The sequence below is a fragment of the Portunus trituberculatus genome, chromosome 37, assembly GCF_017591435.1.
Source record: "Portunus trituberculatus isolate SZX2019 chromosome 37, ASM1759143v1, whole genome shotgun sequence".
In the NCBI taxonomy this organism is placed as follows: Eukaryota; Metazoa; Arthropoda; class Malacostraca; order Decapoda; family Portunidae; genus Portunus; species Portunus trituberculatus.
In genome coordinates, this window is record NC_059291.1 from 17,163,303 (window position 1) to 17,181,541 (window position 18,239).

The 18,239-nt window shown below is 39.0% G+C and overlaps 1 protein-coding gene across 2 annotated transcripts in view; it reads right to left on the minus strand.

The window, feature by feature from the left end:
• Window positions 1–425: 425 nt before the first annotated feature.
• LOC123513849 (coiled-coil domain-containing protein 22 homolog) overlaps window positions 426–18,239 on the minus strand; it is an 80,142-nt gene continuing 62,328 nt past the window's right edge. For both annotated transcript variants that reach the window (XM_045271259.1, XM_045271260.1), the window contains 5 exons: window positions 15,566–15,682; window positions 15,125–15,264; window positions 14,628–14,793; window positions 887–1,021; window positions 426–700 (listed from right to left, as the gene is read on the minus strand). In XM_045271259.1, coding sequence (XP_045127194.1) covers window positions 593–700; window positions 887–1,021; window positions 14,628–14,793; window positions 15,125–15,264; window positions 15,566–15,682 — 666 coding nt within the window. In that variant the 3' untranslated portion in view covers window positions 426–592. The remainder of the gene's footprint in view (window positions 701–886; window positions 1,022–14,627; window positions 14,794–15,124; window positions 15,265–15,565; window positions 15,683–18,239) is intronic.

Here is an 18,239-nt window from a genome sequence, read left to right on the forward strand (position 1 = left end):
TTACTTCTATTTGATCCACTTCTCCCATGATAATTAGATTTTATTAAAAACTGTGGCAATGAGATCCTCTGAAAATTCTCAGATGAGACAGACTGAAGGTGTGTGAAGTCATTTTTAAGCTCGCCGACGTATCTCATATGTCTCTGACGCGGTGACGCCCGGTTCGCTCAGAGTAGCCGACGTATCTCGTACGTCTCTGACGCTGTACGGGTTGAACCTTCTTAATTTCTATCTTTGGGGGCACTTGAAGGCCATGGTGTATCAGATAAAGATACAAGGCAAATCATCTCAAGGAATGCCATTACAAGCAAAACTTCACAAGTGCTAATGTGTGTTCATAAACAGTTGGAAACATGTATTAAAATGAGTTTTCTAAATAATGGTAATCATATAGAAAACATTATATGCATAAATAAAAATGGTTGTCCAAAATAAAATATTTATTTTTCCTATGTATGAAAACTTATGGCCCACCTTGTATAAAATATGGCAGTGAATGAAAAATGGTCAGTGGGAATTAAAACTACAAGTATGAACTTATGCTGATACAGTCAGTGTTGGTTAGATCAACGTATACTCCCATCATTAACTCTTATACAATTTGCTTCTTTAGACTAGCATTTTCTTTCTTCACTTGATTCAGATCCACTCTCAGCTGCTCCAGCTTCTCTTCAACATTCTTGGTTTTCTCTAGGTCAACCTATTGAAAAACCAAGGAGAATCAGTTTCTGATTCCATGAAGTAACTGCATTAGAATCACCAGAACCATTATGAAATGTCTAAAGAATATTTGTTACATTTTACTCCTCTTAATATCTGGTCTATATTAAATTAGAGATGCTCTAAGGAAGTAAACAGAATGTCAAATAAACACAAAGATCCTTACCTGTTCCCTGAGATCAGATATTTCTCTCTGTGTTGCTCCAGTCTCCCTCACAATGTCTACCAGCTCCCCACACCCCTCATGCACGGCTGCCACTGCTCGGTAAACCTGCCGCACTCGCTCATTGTTTGCAGCTTCCTGTACAAGACAAATGCAAAATTATCACTGAAAGGTATGAATGATTGAGAGTACTGGTTAACTCTTGCATTAGAGAGTTGGACAGAATAGGGATGAGAGGAAGAAGAAAGCCTTGTGCAGCGAGACTGCAGGAGGATGGGAGGAATGCAGTTGGACCAGACGAGTAATAAATACTTTATTTTATCATTATTTCACTTCAACACACTAATAATGACTCAGAGAGTGTCCAGTTCAGTAGCAAAACAGCAGATTGTCGTGATGCTGCTGATGGCACCTTCCCAACCCTCACGTACGAGTGAATAATATTTTCTAGATAAGCAGGGATCTAATGTGTTATCATCCTATCATGCTCCAGGAAATCACTACTGTATACACAATCATATGAGAAAATTTCATGCCAATCAGATGAATGCAAATAGCAAAACAAGGACGAAATTATGAAATTTTTTTGGGAGCAAATATAGTGTTCCCTCGCTATTTTGCGGTTCGACTTTCGCGGCTTCACTGTTTCGCGGTTTTTATACATACTCGTAGATACGTTCTGCAGATTCTTCACTATATCACGGGGTCTGTGGCGTCACTTACAAATACTGTATGTACAGTAATTCAGTAAGTTGGTGTGTAATAATGACGACAATGTACTTAAAGCACTGTACATGTATTGTTCATATACATATGCAGCCTCACCCAATATCTTCTCTTGTTGTATCCAAGGCCCATAGAATAGAAGATCGACCTATGCGCAGCTCTAAGGGGAAAAGAGCTAGGGCTAGTGACGTCAGTGGGTTCACCAACAGGGGAACTTCCTCCCAGGACGTGTCTTTCTTGCATGGAAACCTCACGCTCTCCCTCTGTCTGCTGAACAAATCATACTTACCTGACACAGCAGACAAGTTTTGTGAAGACTTTTCTGCCTCCTATTACTGCCCCACACCCTCTACTTGCCAACAGGTCTCTCTCTCTCTCTCTCTCTCTCTCTCTCTCTCTCTCTCTCTCTCTCTCTCTCTCTCTCTCTCTCTCTCTCTCTCTCTCTCTCTCTCTCTCTCTCTCTCTCTCTCTCTCTCTCTCAACTGTCAGAGCACTCTGTCTCTCTTTGACCATTGTATCATTATCATATTTAATGATATCAATACTTTTGCTGTTATTAATTATTATTATTATTATTATTATTATTATTATTATTATTATTATTATTATTATTATTACTACTATTGGAGGAGCCTCCAACTTGTCTGAGTGTCTATACATTATTATTATTACTATTATTAAACTTTTGCTCTTATTATTATTATTAATATTAATGTAGTGTTGCTGTTTTCATTATTATTATTTCATTTTTACGTTACATATATAACTGAGGCAATTTATATCTACACAAGTAACTGAATGAGGACTTCTCAATAACTAGACATCAGAAATTTACTAATGTCTTAAGGTGCAAAATTGCCAGGAAAAAAAAATAATGGTTTTCATTTATCACATACTACATATTATATACTACTGATAATTAAAACAATCACGCACTGCACAACTCAGCATTGTGACTGATGTTGGCGCAGAACAGAGAGAGAAACACGTGAACACCTACCCAGCAGCTTGCTAACTGAACCAACGTCCCCGCTCAGACCACTTGTGAACTCGTTGATGTCACGGATGCTCATATTAGACCCATTTTGAATGCCTCGTAGGTTGACCTTCTATTCCATGGGCCTTGTCAGTCTCATCCACACTGTTGACTGTATCTTAGTGTTGTGTTCGCGATAATTTTTTTTTTGTTTTAAGTAGTGATTCGTTAAGCCCTTACAATGCCGCCTAAACCCTGTGCCCCTGCAAAAGCTTCCTCTAGTGAGCCCAAGAGGAAGAGGAAGATGATGACCATCAGTGAAAAAGTGAAACTTTTGCATTTGATCAAAGAGGGCAGAAGAGGGTGAGTGTTACGTATCATGTGAGAGAGAGAGAGAGAGAGAGAGAGAGAGAGAGAGAGAGAGAGAGAGAGAGAGAGAGAGAGAGAGAGAGTAAATGTGTAATTACTGTTTAAAGTTTTATAATTAAATATATTTAAGTAAAATACTGTATATGTAAAGTAAAAATACTGTTTACATATTCTAACCATTCTGGTACCCACATACACATACACTAAAATTCCTATTGGAGGCAAATCCTACTTCGTGGTTTTTCACCTTTCGCGGGGGTGTTCTTGTATCCATTAACCGCGATAAATGAGGGATCACTGTATCTCGAAAAGTGTTTTTTTTACACTTAAAATTTTTCACAAAGTCGGTATAAACTCTGATTGACTTTTGTTTGGTATCACTTTAAACTACAGCTAAAATGCAATATTTAGTTGGTTAGCTCCAGACTGAAGAATGTCTCATAAATACATTTATGTTCATAAAACATTTCTATTAGCTTTTTAGAAACCTTACCACCTAGAAAGGATTGTTTTGTGATGCATAAAGTGAAATCTTGCAATGAACATGGTAAACAAAGCAGGAGATGAGGAGATATTTGTCTGCCACCAAATGGCAGAGGCCACTTCTTGTGGTCCTCTTTAACTTGTGTGTTGCTTTCATCACAATATTTGTGCATCTGTCTCTTTATTGCCTGCTATAATAGATATCATATCTTGGTACTCATATATGATGATGCCATGAGGATCACCTTGACTCATGGCACTGAGTGATAGTTCAAAGACCCTCTAATCCTTTTCATGACTGTGAGAAGGAATAGAGTGTCTCTGAACTCCTCATGGCATGATTATATATGAATACAAAGGTATTCATAAACATGATTGTATATGAATACAAAGGCATCTATTATAGCATGCAACAGAAGGGCAGAAACACAAACACTGTGGTGAAAGCAACAGTCAAGGTAAATAGGGGACACAAGAAGAAGCAGTTGCCGCCAACTGGCGATGGACAAAATAATGTCTCCTCATCTCTTGCTTTGTTTTTGGTGTTCCTTGCATCATTTCACTTTGTGCACCACAAAAAAATCCTTTCTTGGTGGTAAGGCTAAAAAGCTAATAGAAATGTTGTTTTTGTGAACATAAATGTATCTATAAGACAATAACATCTCGGGAGATAATTTTTAAAAGCAACTTGCTAGCAAGCTCGTTACCATGGCAACAATGTCTTCCTATGCGTCCAAGGATACCATTTCACGGCTGAAAGTTAATTGACTCATTGTTAAGTTTCTTGGATCCCACCCCAGTGTGGTTCTCACCAGAAGCCGTGTGAGTGTGCATGACATCATCTAGTCGGGTTAAGCCATGTTAAACTGAATAAATTGTGTTATTTAATCTTCTTAAAAATCAAGTCGCTTCAAATTGAAGTCGTATTATTCAAACTTGCATTAATCAAGAGTTGACTGTATATCTATCTATCTATCTATATATATTGAGGAGCACTGTCTTAATCTCCTTTAATTTATTATTTCATTATGTGCCTATTATATGGCGGCCACCCAGTGCGAGCCCCTCGGGCTGTTCTGCTGAGCAGACAACCCACCTCCCTCTTCTCGCTTCTCGTTGCAAGCGGGAGTCAGTACCAAGGTAGTCTTCAGCTGAGGTGGACACGGACGCTCATGGGTCTGGCACATGGTAGAGCTACGTGATGCTGGGCTTCTCTAGGTGCTCACTAGTCATCGATCTGGGAGTTGTGCCCTCCTGTTTGAGTAGCTGGCTTGTTACTTGTAGATCGTGGCTGTAGAGCAACGGGCTTGTTGTTCTGAGAGAAGCATGGCAAGTTGGCTGCATTTCTCGGGCGTTCGTCCACTCGTGGTGGCGGCGCGGAGAGACGCGTTAGTGTCTCGTCTTGATTGTTGTAGGTGGCCTTGGTCACCAGTGGGGTTTGGTGGGCGACTGTGTGCCCCCCATCATCTGTTGTGTAGTATCAGTAGTATACTGTTTATAGTACCGGCCAGTCTTCAGCTGAGGTAACACGTACGCTCTGGGCACAAGATAGAGATACGTGTGCTGGACTGTGTGTTAGAGGTACTCAAGTAGTCATTGGTTTGGGAGTTGTGCCCTCCTTGAGTAGCTGGCATGCTACTGGTAGACCGTGACTGTTAGAGTAACGGGCTTGTTGCTCTAGGAGAAGCGTAGTTGGTTTGGCTGCACTTCTGTTTTGCGTCCGTCCTGTCTTGTGGCGGCAACGCGTGGGAGAGACGCGGCATTGTCTCGTCCTGTTTGTCTTGTGGTGGCCGTAGTCACCAGTGTGTTTTGGTGGGCGGCTGTGTGCCCCATCATCTTTAGTATAGCCCCAGTGGTATACTGTAGTGTAGTGGTTGTAGCCACGCTTACTAGTGAATGCTGAGAGGCTTTATGCTGTCGGCCAGGTGTGCGTAGTTCTCGTCCGTCAGACATATCGGTGACGAGTATCTGGACTCCTTGTATGGCTGTTGTCACGCGTAGGTGGTGTCTGGGCTTGTGTGTACACCACCGGATGTGCTGTACACATCATATGTTGTAGTAGTCGTAGCCTAGGGAAGTCAGTCTGACAGGTGTTAGGAAGCACTTGTCGTAGTAATAGATAGTATAGTAATATATACACTGCGCGTGTTGTCCCAGTCTGTGATTCATCACCGTCTGTGGGCAAGGCGTGTGGAGAGGCATTAATACTTCATAGAGAAGTGGGTGGAATTGTCCTTGTGGGCGGTTTCTCTAGGGGGTATTAAGGCCTCGCCCTGTTACACATAACATCTACCATTTATAAATTCTACTTGGTTGGGTACAGGAGGAGAAGGAGTTGCTAATGAGATTTCCTTACAGTGGGGGAAGTTATACACTGTTGGCGACTTTGAAAGAACCTGAGTGTTGCGGCTGCTGTGATTTATAGTGGTGGGGGGCCTGTGGAGTGTTATATCCCCCACTAACTGTACAGTAATAAACTGGCGATCGTGCCAGACCAACACACTCCTCAGTGAGCAGCAGCAGATAGTCACAGCTAGAGTGGCGTACGTAAATATATATATATATATATATATATATATATATATATATATATATATATATATATATATATATATATACACACACACACACACACACTTGACCCTCGCTTTTTTGGACTAAATGGTGCAAGCACTAGAATATATATATATATATATATATATATATATATATATATATATATATATATATATATATATATATATATATATATATATATATATATATATATATATATATATATATATATATATATATATATATATATATACAGTAAAGTCCTGAAATCCGGAAGTCATGGGGTTCAGGCATTCCGGATTCTAGGATTTTCCGCATTGTAAGATAGTAAGGCTGAAAGTAAGATTAAAATCTTGAGGGGTACTATGTAAACCCCACTAAACTAACCCCAACTTGCTATATCTCTTTGTAGTACTGTCATAACATCTTACAGGGATTGCTACTACCACCAGTCAACTGTGTACTTCCACACCACACCACACAAGATTTACGTAGGCTTTTTTTTTTCTTGAAGATTTGCCAGACTATGTGGGGAGTGGCATGGGCCTTTCCAGCCATTATGGCTGCCCATATGTGATGATTGCTCTTTTCCTACTATCAACTTGTATTTGTGTAGGTGATTTCACTATTTTACGTAAGCTATTCCACCACCCACATATACTGAGAAGTTTGAGTGATTGTACTGTATTGTATCCCACATAATATGTATACAGTCCACAATACTTATGGTTAGAGTTGTATGTTTTATCTTTTTCACTGTCTTTGTCTGAAGGCCAAGAGGGTTTGCTGAAGCCATGATAACAGTAGTTTGGCACACACGTGGTCGACTTTGTGATGGTGACAGACGAGACATGATCCCACGTGGCAGAACGCAATGGTGGACGGTGATTGGCTGGATGTTGAATCGGTGCATTCGGTGTCAGTGATGACATGTTTGGTTTTGGCTATTATTATTATATATTTATTACTATTATTTCTTACTTTTTACATATTTAACTCAGCCTTTCAAATTTTCCGGATTATAAGGATTTCCGGATTATAAGGATCCGGATTTAAATTTATGAAGGAAGGGAGAGTGAAACGGGAAAGACACTAACCGGCAACCTGTGGAATGTAAACAAAGGGCACATCATTGTATCACATACAAAACTTATGTACTACATTTCCACAAGGCTTTTTATTTTATCCATTGTAGAGTCACGAGTTCAGGTGGTTCTTTTAGCTTGCAAGGAAGATACGGTCTCACCAGCCTTCTTAATAGAGTCTGCTGACATGAAAATAGTAGAGACAGTAGATGTAGTCAAGATGGTGGCGAGCAATGTTATTAGTTTTCTTGCCTCTCTCGTGTCTGTGAATAATACCCAGCTTCACTTAGAGAGTAAGAGACTTCTTGGTCTTCTTAGCAACGCTAGGCGACATTGCAGGGCGTTTTGGTGGTAAGTTGAGCGAGGGAAGATGAGCTGCTGCTGACGGTGTTATTATTTTGAACAAAGGGAGTGAGTGGTGCGTGTGTTGTCCTCGAGAGGTGCTGGTGTATTCAAAAGCCTGTTGGCTTGTGTGTTAAGGTGGGGGTTTCAAACTTGGAAAAAATTACCTGGATAAAACTTTGTTAAAGCGAGTTTGGTGTTCGTTAAACGGGCAGATGGTAGTAATATGAAACCTTCATTGTAGCAAAATTTCGTTGTGTGAACCTTTGTTAAACAGGGCCTGCCTGTGTGTGTGTGTGTGTGTGTGTGTGTGTGTGTGTGTGTGTGTGTGTGTGTGTATATATATATATATATATATATATATATATATATATATATATATATATATATATATATATATATATATATATATATATATATATATATATATATATATATATATATATATATATATATATATATATATATATATATATATATATATATATATATATATATATATATATATATATATATATATATATATATATATATACAGGCCCCGCTTAACAAACGTTTACTCAATGAAATTTCGCTACAACGAACGTTTCCTTTTACTACCATCTGCTCGTATAACGAACACCAAACTCACTTTAACAAAATTTTATCTCGGTAATTTTTTCCAAGTTTGAAAGCCCCGCTGTATCACGCAAGCTGACAAGCTTTGGAATACACTAGTGCCTCTCATGGACAAAACGTGCACCACTCACTCCCCTACCCTTCCCCACTCTTAGTTCAAAACAATAATAGAGTCCAGCAGCAGTTCGTCTTCTCTCGCTCAACATTCCACCAAAATGCCCTGCAATGTCGCCTAGTGTTGCTAAGAAGACCAAGAAATCTCTTACTCTTGAAGTGAAGCTGGATATTATTCACAGACACGAAAGGTGAGAAAACTAATAGCATTGCTTGCCACTCCATCTACTGTCCCTACTATTTTCAAGTCAGCAGACTCTATTAAGAAGGCTGGTGCGACCGTATCTTCCTTCCAAGCTAAAAGAACTACCTGAACTCATGACACTGCAATGAATAAAATGGAAAGCCTTGTGGAAATGTGGTATATAAGTTTTGTATGTGGTACAATGATGCGTCCTTTGTTTACATTCCACAAGTTGCCGGCTAGCGTTTTTCCCACTCCACTTTCCCTCTCTTCATTAATTTAAGATCATCAACATTATAAAGTTACTTACATACATACATTAGTGTACATTATATTGACTTAGTCTTAGATTAAACTACTTAAATGTTTAACTTCATAATATTTACTTTCATTAAACCTTTTATTGTACTATGATGCACTCTCACTTTGTTTACTCTCAATGGAAGTTGAAGTCAGGGGTCAAACTTGTTATAATTGGTTCGCTTAACGAAAATTCATGCAACGAACGGCTTATTAGAAACGTAATCCATTCGTTAAGTGGGTGTTGCCTGTATATATATATATATATATATATATATATATATATATATATATATATATATATATACAGGCAACACCCACTTAACGAATGGATTACGTTTCTAATAAACCGTTCGTTGCGTGAATTTTCGTTAAGCAAACCAATTATAACAAGTTTGACCCCTGACTTCAACTTCCATTGAGAGTAAACAAAGCGAGAGTGCATCATAGTACAATAAAAGGTTTAATGAAAGTAAATATTATGAAGTTAAACATTTAAATAGTTTAATCTAAGACTAAGTCATTATAATATACACTAATGTATGTATGTAAATAACTTTATAATGTTGATGAACTTAAATTAATGAAGAGAGGGAAAGTGGAGCGGGAAAAATGCTATCCGGCAACCTGTGGAATGTAAACAAAGAACGCATCATTATATATATATATATATATATATATATATATATATATATATATATATATATATATATATATACAGGCAACCCCCGTTTAACGAAGGTTCACACAACGAAATTTCGCTATAACGAAGGTTTCATTTTAATACCATCTGCTCGTTTAACGAACACCAAACTCGCTTTAACGAAGTTTTTTCCAGGTAATTTTTTTCCAAATTTGAAAGCCCCACTGTATCATGCAAGCTGACAGCCTTTTGAATACATCAGGAGCTGCTGGTACTAAGGCCTGCCTCAGGAGAAATCCTGAGACACCTATAGAATAAAGATCAAGATCAAGCCTCTCGTGGACAACACAGGCTCTGCCGATACAAAGGCCTGACTCAGAAGAAATTCTGTGTCACCTGTAGCATCAAGATCAAGATCAAGATCACACGCACCACTCACTGCCCAGTCAAAACATAACAGCGTCACCAGCAGCTCATCTTCCTTAGTTCAACTTACCACCAAAACACCCTGCAATGTGGCCTAACGTTCCTAAGAAGACCAGGAAGTGTCTTACTCTCGAAGTGAAGCTGGGTATTATTCACAGACAAGAGAGAGGCCAGAAAACTAATAACATTGCTTCCCACCATGGCTTGACTCCATCTACTGTCTACTATTTTCAAGTCAAGATACTCTATTAAGAAGGCTAGTGAGACCTCATCTTCCTTGCAAGCTAAAAGAACCACCAGAACTTGTGACTCTACAATGGATAAAATGGAAAGCCTTGTGGAAATGTGGTACATAAGTTTTGTATGCAGTACCATGATGCGCACTTTGTTTACATTCCACAGGTTGCCGGTTAGTGTATTTCCCGTTTCACTCTCCCTCCCTTCATAAAGTTAAGATCATCAACATTATAAAGTTACGTACATACATACATTAGTGTACATTATAATGACTTAAATTAAACTACCTAAATGTTTAACTTCATAATTTTTACTTCCATTAAACCTTTTACTGTACTATGATGCACTCTCACTTTGCTTACTCTCAATGGAAGTTCAAATCAGGGGTTATACTTGTTATAATCGGTTCGCTTAACGAAATGTTTTTTAGGAACGTAACCCCTTCGTTAAACGGGGGTTGCCTGTATGTGTGTGTATATATATATATATATATATATATATATATATATATATATATATATATATATATATATATATATATAACCAATCAGATTTTGCCATCTAGTGAGTAGGAGCCTATAAATACTGATAAGCAAGTCTTCCTCCCCACTTACCTGTTGGAGGGGAGGAACAAGTAGCAGGACCACTGTGTCTGGTCATTTCTTTTTTTTACATTTTACGTGTGGTTTTACAGTGCCGTTTTGTACCTGAAGATGGGATATGTACTTTCCTGAAACGTTGTGAAGTCGATATAATGAAGATAACCGTCCTTTTGAGGGTCTTTTCTCTCCTGTACTATATATATATATATATATATATATATATATATATATATATATATATATATATATACACATACAGGCAACCCCCATTTAAGGAAGGTTCACACAACGAAATTTCGCTACAACGAAGGTTTCATTTTACTACCATCTCCTCCTTTAACGAACACCAAACTCGCTTTAACGAAGTTTTATCCAGGTAATTTTTTTCCAAATTTGAAAGCCCCACCATATCACGCAAGCTGACAGGCTTTTGAATACACCAGGAGCTGCTGGTACTAAGGCCTGCCTCAGGAAAAATCCTGTGACACCTATAGAATAAAGATCAAGATCAAGCTTCTCGTGGACAACACGCACAACACTCACTCCCCAGTCAAATCATAACAGCGTCAGCAGCAGCTTGTCTTCCCTAGCTCAACTTACAACCAAAACGCCCTGTAATTGGCCTATTGTTCGTAAGAAGACCAGGAAATCTCTTACTCTCCAAGTGAAGCTAGATATTATTCATAGACACGAGAGAGGCCAGAAAACTATAGCAGTGCTGGCCACCATCTTGACTCCATATTATACTGTCTCTATTTTCAAGTCAGCAGACTCTATTAAGAAGGCTGGTGAGGCCGTATCTTCCTTGCAAGCTAAAAGAACCACCTGAACTCGTGACTCTACAATGGATAAAATGGAAAGCCTTGTGGAAATGTGGTACATAAGTTTTGTATGCAGTACAATGATGCACACTTTGTTTACATTCCACAGGTTGCCGGTTAGTGTCTTTCCCGTTTCACTCTTCCTCTCTTCATAAATTTAAGATCATCAACATTATAAAGTTACGTACATAAATACATTAGTGTACATTATAAGGCTGCCTTTTTTTTTTCCTCTTGCCTACCCACTTGTTGTGCATATACTGAAAAAATATTAATGACTTTCCTCCCCATGATGATCTTCATCTTTATTATTCTTGCATTTATCCACTCCACTTGTATCACTTCCTCCACCATATCTTCTCATATCAACAATCTTACACCTCCTGCTTTCTTCCTTTCTCCCAACTACCAGAACTTGTAGTGCTCCTCTCTATAGCCGAACAGGTTGCATCTTGGTCTCTTCTATTGGACTCCCTGCATGCAACAAATGTCCACTCTCCTCCTTGCCAGCATCTCCACCACTTCCTTACTCCTCCCCACCATTGACTCTACATTCACTGTGCCCACCCGCAGGTTTCTTCTCTCTCCCTTCAGGTTTTCTCAGTCCGGAGATTCTTAACACCCACTGCCCACTTAAGGGCTGCCAGGGACTGGCATAGCTACTATATATATACAGGGAATCCTCGGGTTATGACGTTGATCCGTTCCTGACACAAGTCGTAACCCGAATTTCGGCGTAAATCGGAACATCGGAAAAAGAAAAAAAAAATCTTACCTTTATTCCTTTGGTTGGCTTGCACACTGGAAGGAGGCATTGCAAGGGAGGGAGAGACAGGCTTATTGTGTAGAGGAAGCTGCAGAAGGTGCTGGAGATACTGGGGCTGGTGAATCAAGAGAGGCAAAACCTTCAGGTGCTGGAGATGCTTGGGCAAGTGAGTCTGGAGGTGAGGCAGAACCTCCAGGTGCTGGAGAAACTGGGGCAGGTGAGCCTGGAGGTGAGGCAGAACATTCAGAAGGTGCTGGAGATTCTGGGGCAGATGAGTCTGGAGTAGTAGAGGCAGCTGAGGTAGAGGGTACAGGATCTGTTGCAGGCCTCTCTACCTTCTTAAAATACTGCTCCAGGTTAGTCTGAACAGAGAGCAACCTCTTCTCATCCAAGATCTCCTTGTAACATTGCATCAAATCCATGATGCCTCTGGAAACCTTAGTGAATCTTTCAAAGTTGGGATCCATAGCCTCAAAAGTTGCCAACGCTTGATGTATCTCAGCAAAACCTCTTGCCAAGCCATGCCTTGTGAAAGCCCTAGGCTCTGGGGTGGGTGCTTCTTCTTCTTCCTCTATGATCTGCTTCTCCAGTTGTATCAGGTCCTCAGCAGATAACTCCTCTCCATGAGATTCCAGCAGCTCTGTAACATCATCAACATCCATCTCCAAATCAGTTTCCTTACTCAGGGCAACAACATTCTTAATAACGTGCTGAACTGTGTTCTCAAACCCATGGAAATCACCCACAAATTGAGGACACAGTTTGTTCCAAACACCATTCATGTTTGTTTGCTTAACCTCCTCCCAGGAATCAGCAATGTTCTTCACGGCATCAAGAATGTTGTAGGATTTCCAAAAGTCTTTTAGGGTAAAATTCTTCTTGGTTTCAGTTGCCTATAAAGCCATAGCAATTGTCCTTTGGAGGTAGTAGGCCTTGAACAAAGCTATCACTCCTTGGTACATAGGCTGTAACAGGGCCGTGGTATTAGGTGGAAGGTAAACCACCTTGACATTAGGGTTAAAGTCTCCCAGGTGGGCAGGGTATCCAGGGGCATTGTCCAGCACTAGCAACACCTTAAAAGGGATACCCTTGGAGGCCAAATACCACTCCACACTTGGCACAAAATAGTTGATGAACCAGTCCTCAAACACTGCAAGTTTCACCCATGCCTTCTTATTTGCCTTCCAAATGACTGGTAGTTGACTCTTCCAAATGCCCTTGAGTGCCCTTGGATTTTCAGCCTGATACACAAGCAAGGGCTTCAGTTTGAAGTTGCCAGCGGCATTTCCCCCAAAAAGTAAAGTTAGCCTGTCCTTGCTGGCTTTATGACCTGGTGCTGATTTCTCCTCCTTGGCGATGTAAGTGCGGTCAGGCATACGCTTCCAAAATAAGCCTATCTCATCCACGTTGAACACTTGATGAGCAGAATAATCCCTCCTTAAATATCTCAGCCAACGCTTTAGGAAATTCACTTGCAGCTTCACCTTGCAATTTAAGGTTATGGTAATTGGCCCGAGCCTTAAATTGCATAAACCAACCCCTACTAGCCACAAACTCTTCACTTTCACTTCCTTCCCCCTTTTCTTCTTTCAGTGCCTCAAACAATCTTTTTACCTTCTCCTGAATCACCATAAGGCTCACTGGAATATGCCGTTGATTTTGTTCTCCCAACCAAAGCACCAATAATCTTTCCATCTCAATAATTAGACCACTACGCTGCTTGGTTATCACTGTCGCTTTCATAGGAGCAGATCCTTTCACATGTTCCATAATGTGCTCTTTATCTTTGATGATGGTAGCCACAGTGGAAAGACTAAGGCCAAGCGACCAGCCAATGTTTGTTGGTGTTTCTCCCTTTTCTGATCTCTTTATAATGTCCACTTTAACTTCCACGGTGATGGCCTTTCTCTTCTTTGATGCACTACCATCAGAAGAGTCTGCCTTACGCTTGGGAGCCATAACCAAGAGAGAGAGAGAGTGACAGTGACAGTGCAAACAACCAAAATGGCATATGTACAGAGACTTGAGATGCCGTCTTCCTCGCCCTACAACCACAACAAAGCGCGCCCAAAACGAGTTCGTGTTTATTTACGTCGCCTACGACGCTAAACCACGTAAGACGGAATGACGCCTAATATTATTTTTTATGCTTTTATGGGCGCATTCGTAACCACGAAACGTCATAAGTCGAGACCGTCGTAACCCGAGGACCCCTTGTATATATACTGTATATATATATATATATATATATATATATATATATATATATATATATATATATATATATATATATACACACACACACACATATTAATTATTGACTCTCCATATAACCATTTAGTGCCAAAGTGGTCTAAGATATCAGAGGAAAGGGACCATCCTGCCTTAGGTAACAATTGCCATTCACAATCAGACTGTCAAGTTGTGGCATCAATGACAAATAATCCTATGACTGTAAGAAATGTAACACAAAATCAGTCTGAATTAACATCTCACCTTATATGCTGTCCCCTCAACCACTGTAAAGGTTCTCTCAAGTTTCCCTGAGAGGATGTTTATTTCCTTCTGTATGGTCCTGGTGTCTGCAAGCACTCGGTCAATCTCTTGCTTCTGTTTTCGAACTTTTGCACTTATATCTATAATTCTCTTGGTGTACACAGATCTACAAGGAAAAATTGTGTATTAAATTGCATTTTCATAGAAAACATTGAAAACAACACCATAATTCATAATGTCTGAGAATGTGAATTAATAAAAGATACCTCTGAAGTTGTGCCTCACTCCACTTAACATGTTAGATAATAGATTAGAAATTATAATGGCAGAATCTGAGCAAAAATTTTTCAATTTAGTTTACAATGACAGGCAAAACTTATGATATAAGATAGATTAAGGAAGAAACGGACTGTGCAAGTATAGAAGTCAGAAATTCACAGTTACATAATAGTTTTAAAAAAATTAGAGAAGCTCCTTTCCTCCTCACAATGACAAACCTGTTGACATCTTTTGTGATTTTTTCCACTTGTTCTTTAAGTTGAGCCTCTGCAGACTCCTTCCTTGAGGCTTCCTGTACCATGGCTTTCATCTTGTCCCTCAATGAACCAATGTTCTCTAAGATTTTCTCCTTGTTTTTCTGGGAAAGTTTTAACTTTCATTATAATCCGCTTCCAACAAGTGAGGATAGGAAACCATATTTATTTTATATAAAATATAGCATGAGGGAATATATCTCTAAAACAAGCAAGCTGTTTTCCTCATACTATGATAATTTCACGATAACAATTTTTTGAGGAGCTCTATTACTGCTAAAGAAAGACAGTCAAATAAACTCTTGGCAATAAATTCTACTAACACTTTCACATTACATACATTCCTACTTCACATCAAAGTACAATCCCAAACTCAGCTCTAGACATCAAGTTTGCATCACTCACCTTCTTGTCTTCCATCTCCATGGTGAGGTGAGCCAGTTGTTCACTTAGAGGCTCCCTATGGGCATTCCACTGTTGCTGGAGGCGACCCATTTTCTCCTCACTGTTTTTCAATGCAGCCTGAATACAACAGTCACATTAAGCTATCCTCATTATATAACATAACATAACATAACATAAATAATAGGATAACAAAGGGCCACCAGGGCCCATCTAGGTTATCCTGTATCAGTCGCACAGTGACCTCGTCATCAGTACTTAAAGATACACTTACAAGTACACAATACATTATATACTAATTCTAAATATTTGGCCCATTAACAGGGCTAAGTCCTGCAGCGAATTCCTCTACAATCTGTGATCCCCATACATGGGGATCATGTCTTGTTTAACTATAATAAATTTCTTATAAAACTATCATGCAGCGCTATACATAATTATAAATCTAATAAATTTAAGTGCTTATCTAATCTGTTTTAAACATTGTCAAACTAGTGCTATTTACAACCCTCTCTGGCAATGCATTCCAGAAGTCTACCACCCTATGACTAAAGAAATATTTTCTTATATCTAACCTGCAGCCTTGCTTTCTAATCTTCCTGCCATGATTTCTAGTCCTACTTCCTCCTCTAAGGTAAAGAAAGATCTCACATCTATGTAGTTTGTATCTGAGAACATTTTAAATAACTCTATCATATCCCTCTTATACATCTCCTCTCAAATGAAAACATGTTTAATTCCTTTAATCTATCTCTATACTCCAGGCACTTTAATGCTGGTATCATCCTAGTTGCTCTTCTCTGAACTGCTTCTAACATGTTGATATCCTGCCTATAATGGGGTGACCAGGCCTGTATGCAATACTCTAAATGGGGCCTAACATAGGAATTATATAAGCTACGCACCACTTCCTTACTTTTATAACTAACATTTCTATTTATAAAACCCAGGATCCTATTTGCCCTATTTCTTGCTTCTAAACATTGCTTTGAAAATTTCATAGTCCTGTCTATCACTACTCCTAAATCCTTTCCTCCTCTACTGCCTCTAGCCAACATCCCTCCATCTCATAGCTAAAGTTTGTGTTGTCTTTACCTAAATGCATAACCTGACACTTTTAGAATTAAACTCCATCTGCCACCTGTCTGCCCATGCTATCAGCCTGTCCAGGTCTCGTTGTATTCTGTAATTGTCCTTTTCACCCTGTACTGCACATGCTATCTTAGTATCATCTGCAAACTTTGATACTTTGCTACTAATTCCTATATCTAAATCGTTAATGTACACCAAGAAAAGAAGAGGTCCTAGCACTGATCCTTGGGGTACCCCACTAACCACTTCCTTCCACTCAGACATTGCCCCATTTAATACTACTCTCTGTTTCCTATCAGAAAGCCATTCACTAATCCAATCAACTAACCTACCCCCTATCCCATGTAGTCTCAATTTGTACACTAGCTTTCTATGCGGTACCTTATCAAACGCCTTGCTAAAATCTAGATATATAACATCTATGCTATTTCCATCATGTAACTCGAGCAAATTTGTAAGGCAGGACCTCCCTGATCTAAAGCCATGTTGGGTATCTCTAATTAATCTATTCTCATTAAAATGCTCCCAAATAATACCCTTAATGATTTTCTCTAGTATCTTACATACTATACTAGTTAAACTGATCGGTCTATAATTATTCGCATCATCCTTCCTACCTTTTTTAAATATTGGTGTAACATTAGCTAACTTCCAGTCCTGAGGTATCTCAGCAAACCTAAGTGATCTTTCAAAGATTAACTTAAGTGCTTCAGAAATACTGTCTACACCCTCCCTAAGTACTCTGGCATGTAGCTCATCAGGACCACTAGCTTTCCTATTGTCTAGTTCAAGAATAAATTTCCTAATAATTCCCAGTTTTATATCAATATTTTCTAAAGCTCTTAAACTACTCGTCGCACTGTTTGTAACAGGATTTCCTATTCTTTCCCTAGTAAATACTGAAGAAAATTGTTCATTCAATAATTCTACTATGTCTTCATTTTGATCCACTACTACACCATCTTTTCTGAGTGGTCCAATCCTATCCTTATTTCTTTTATCACTGACCTTGTAATAACTATATAATTTTTTTGGATCTTTACTCCCAGCTCTAGCTAGTTTTATCTCTGCCTGCCTTTTACTTTTTTTATAACCTTACTCAAATCATCCCTGACCTGTCTGTACCTAATCAAATCCACATCTTCCCCACTTTTCTGCAACTCTCTATATGCCCTCTTCTTCTCTCTGATCTGTCTACCTATCTCGTGAGTCCACCGCCAGTCCTCTGTGGGTGGCTATATTTGTACACTCCAGCTGATCAACAGTCCTCTGTGGGTGGCTATATTTGTACACTCCAGCTGATCAACAGTCCTAAGTGAGGGTGGGGATGCAGCGGGGCAACATCCCATGGAATGCATCCCTCCAAGATAAAATATACTTTGTCAATCTATATTCTCTTTTGTTATGATTATTCTATACAAAATTTACTATATATAAATATTTTTTGTTACCTAAAAAAAAAAAAAAATTCAAAATAAAGAAAAAAAATTTAGGTGCTCTTTTTTGGGGAAGCTGGAACGGATTAACGGTATTTCAATGCATTTCAATGGAAACAAAATTGTTTTGAAATATGAGTAATTTGAGA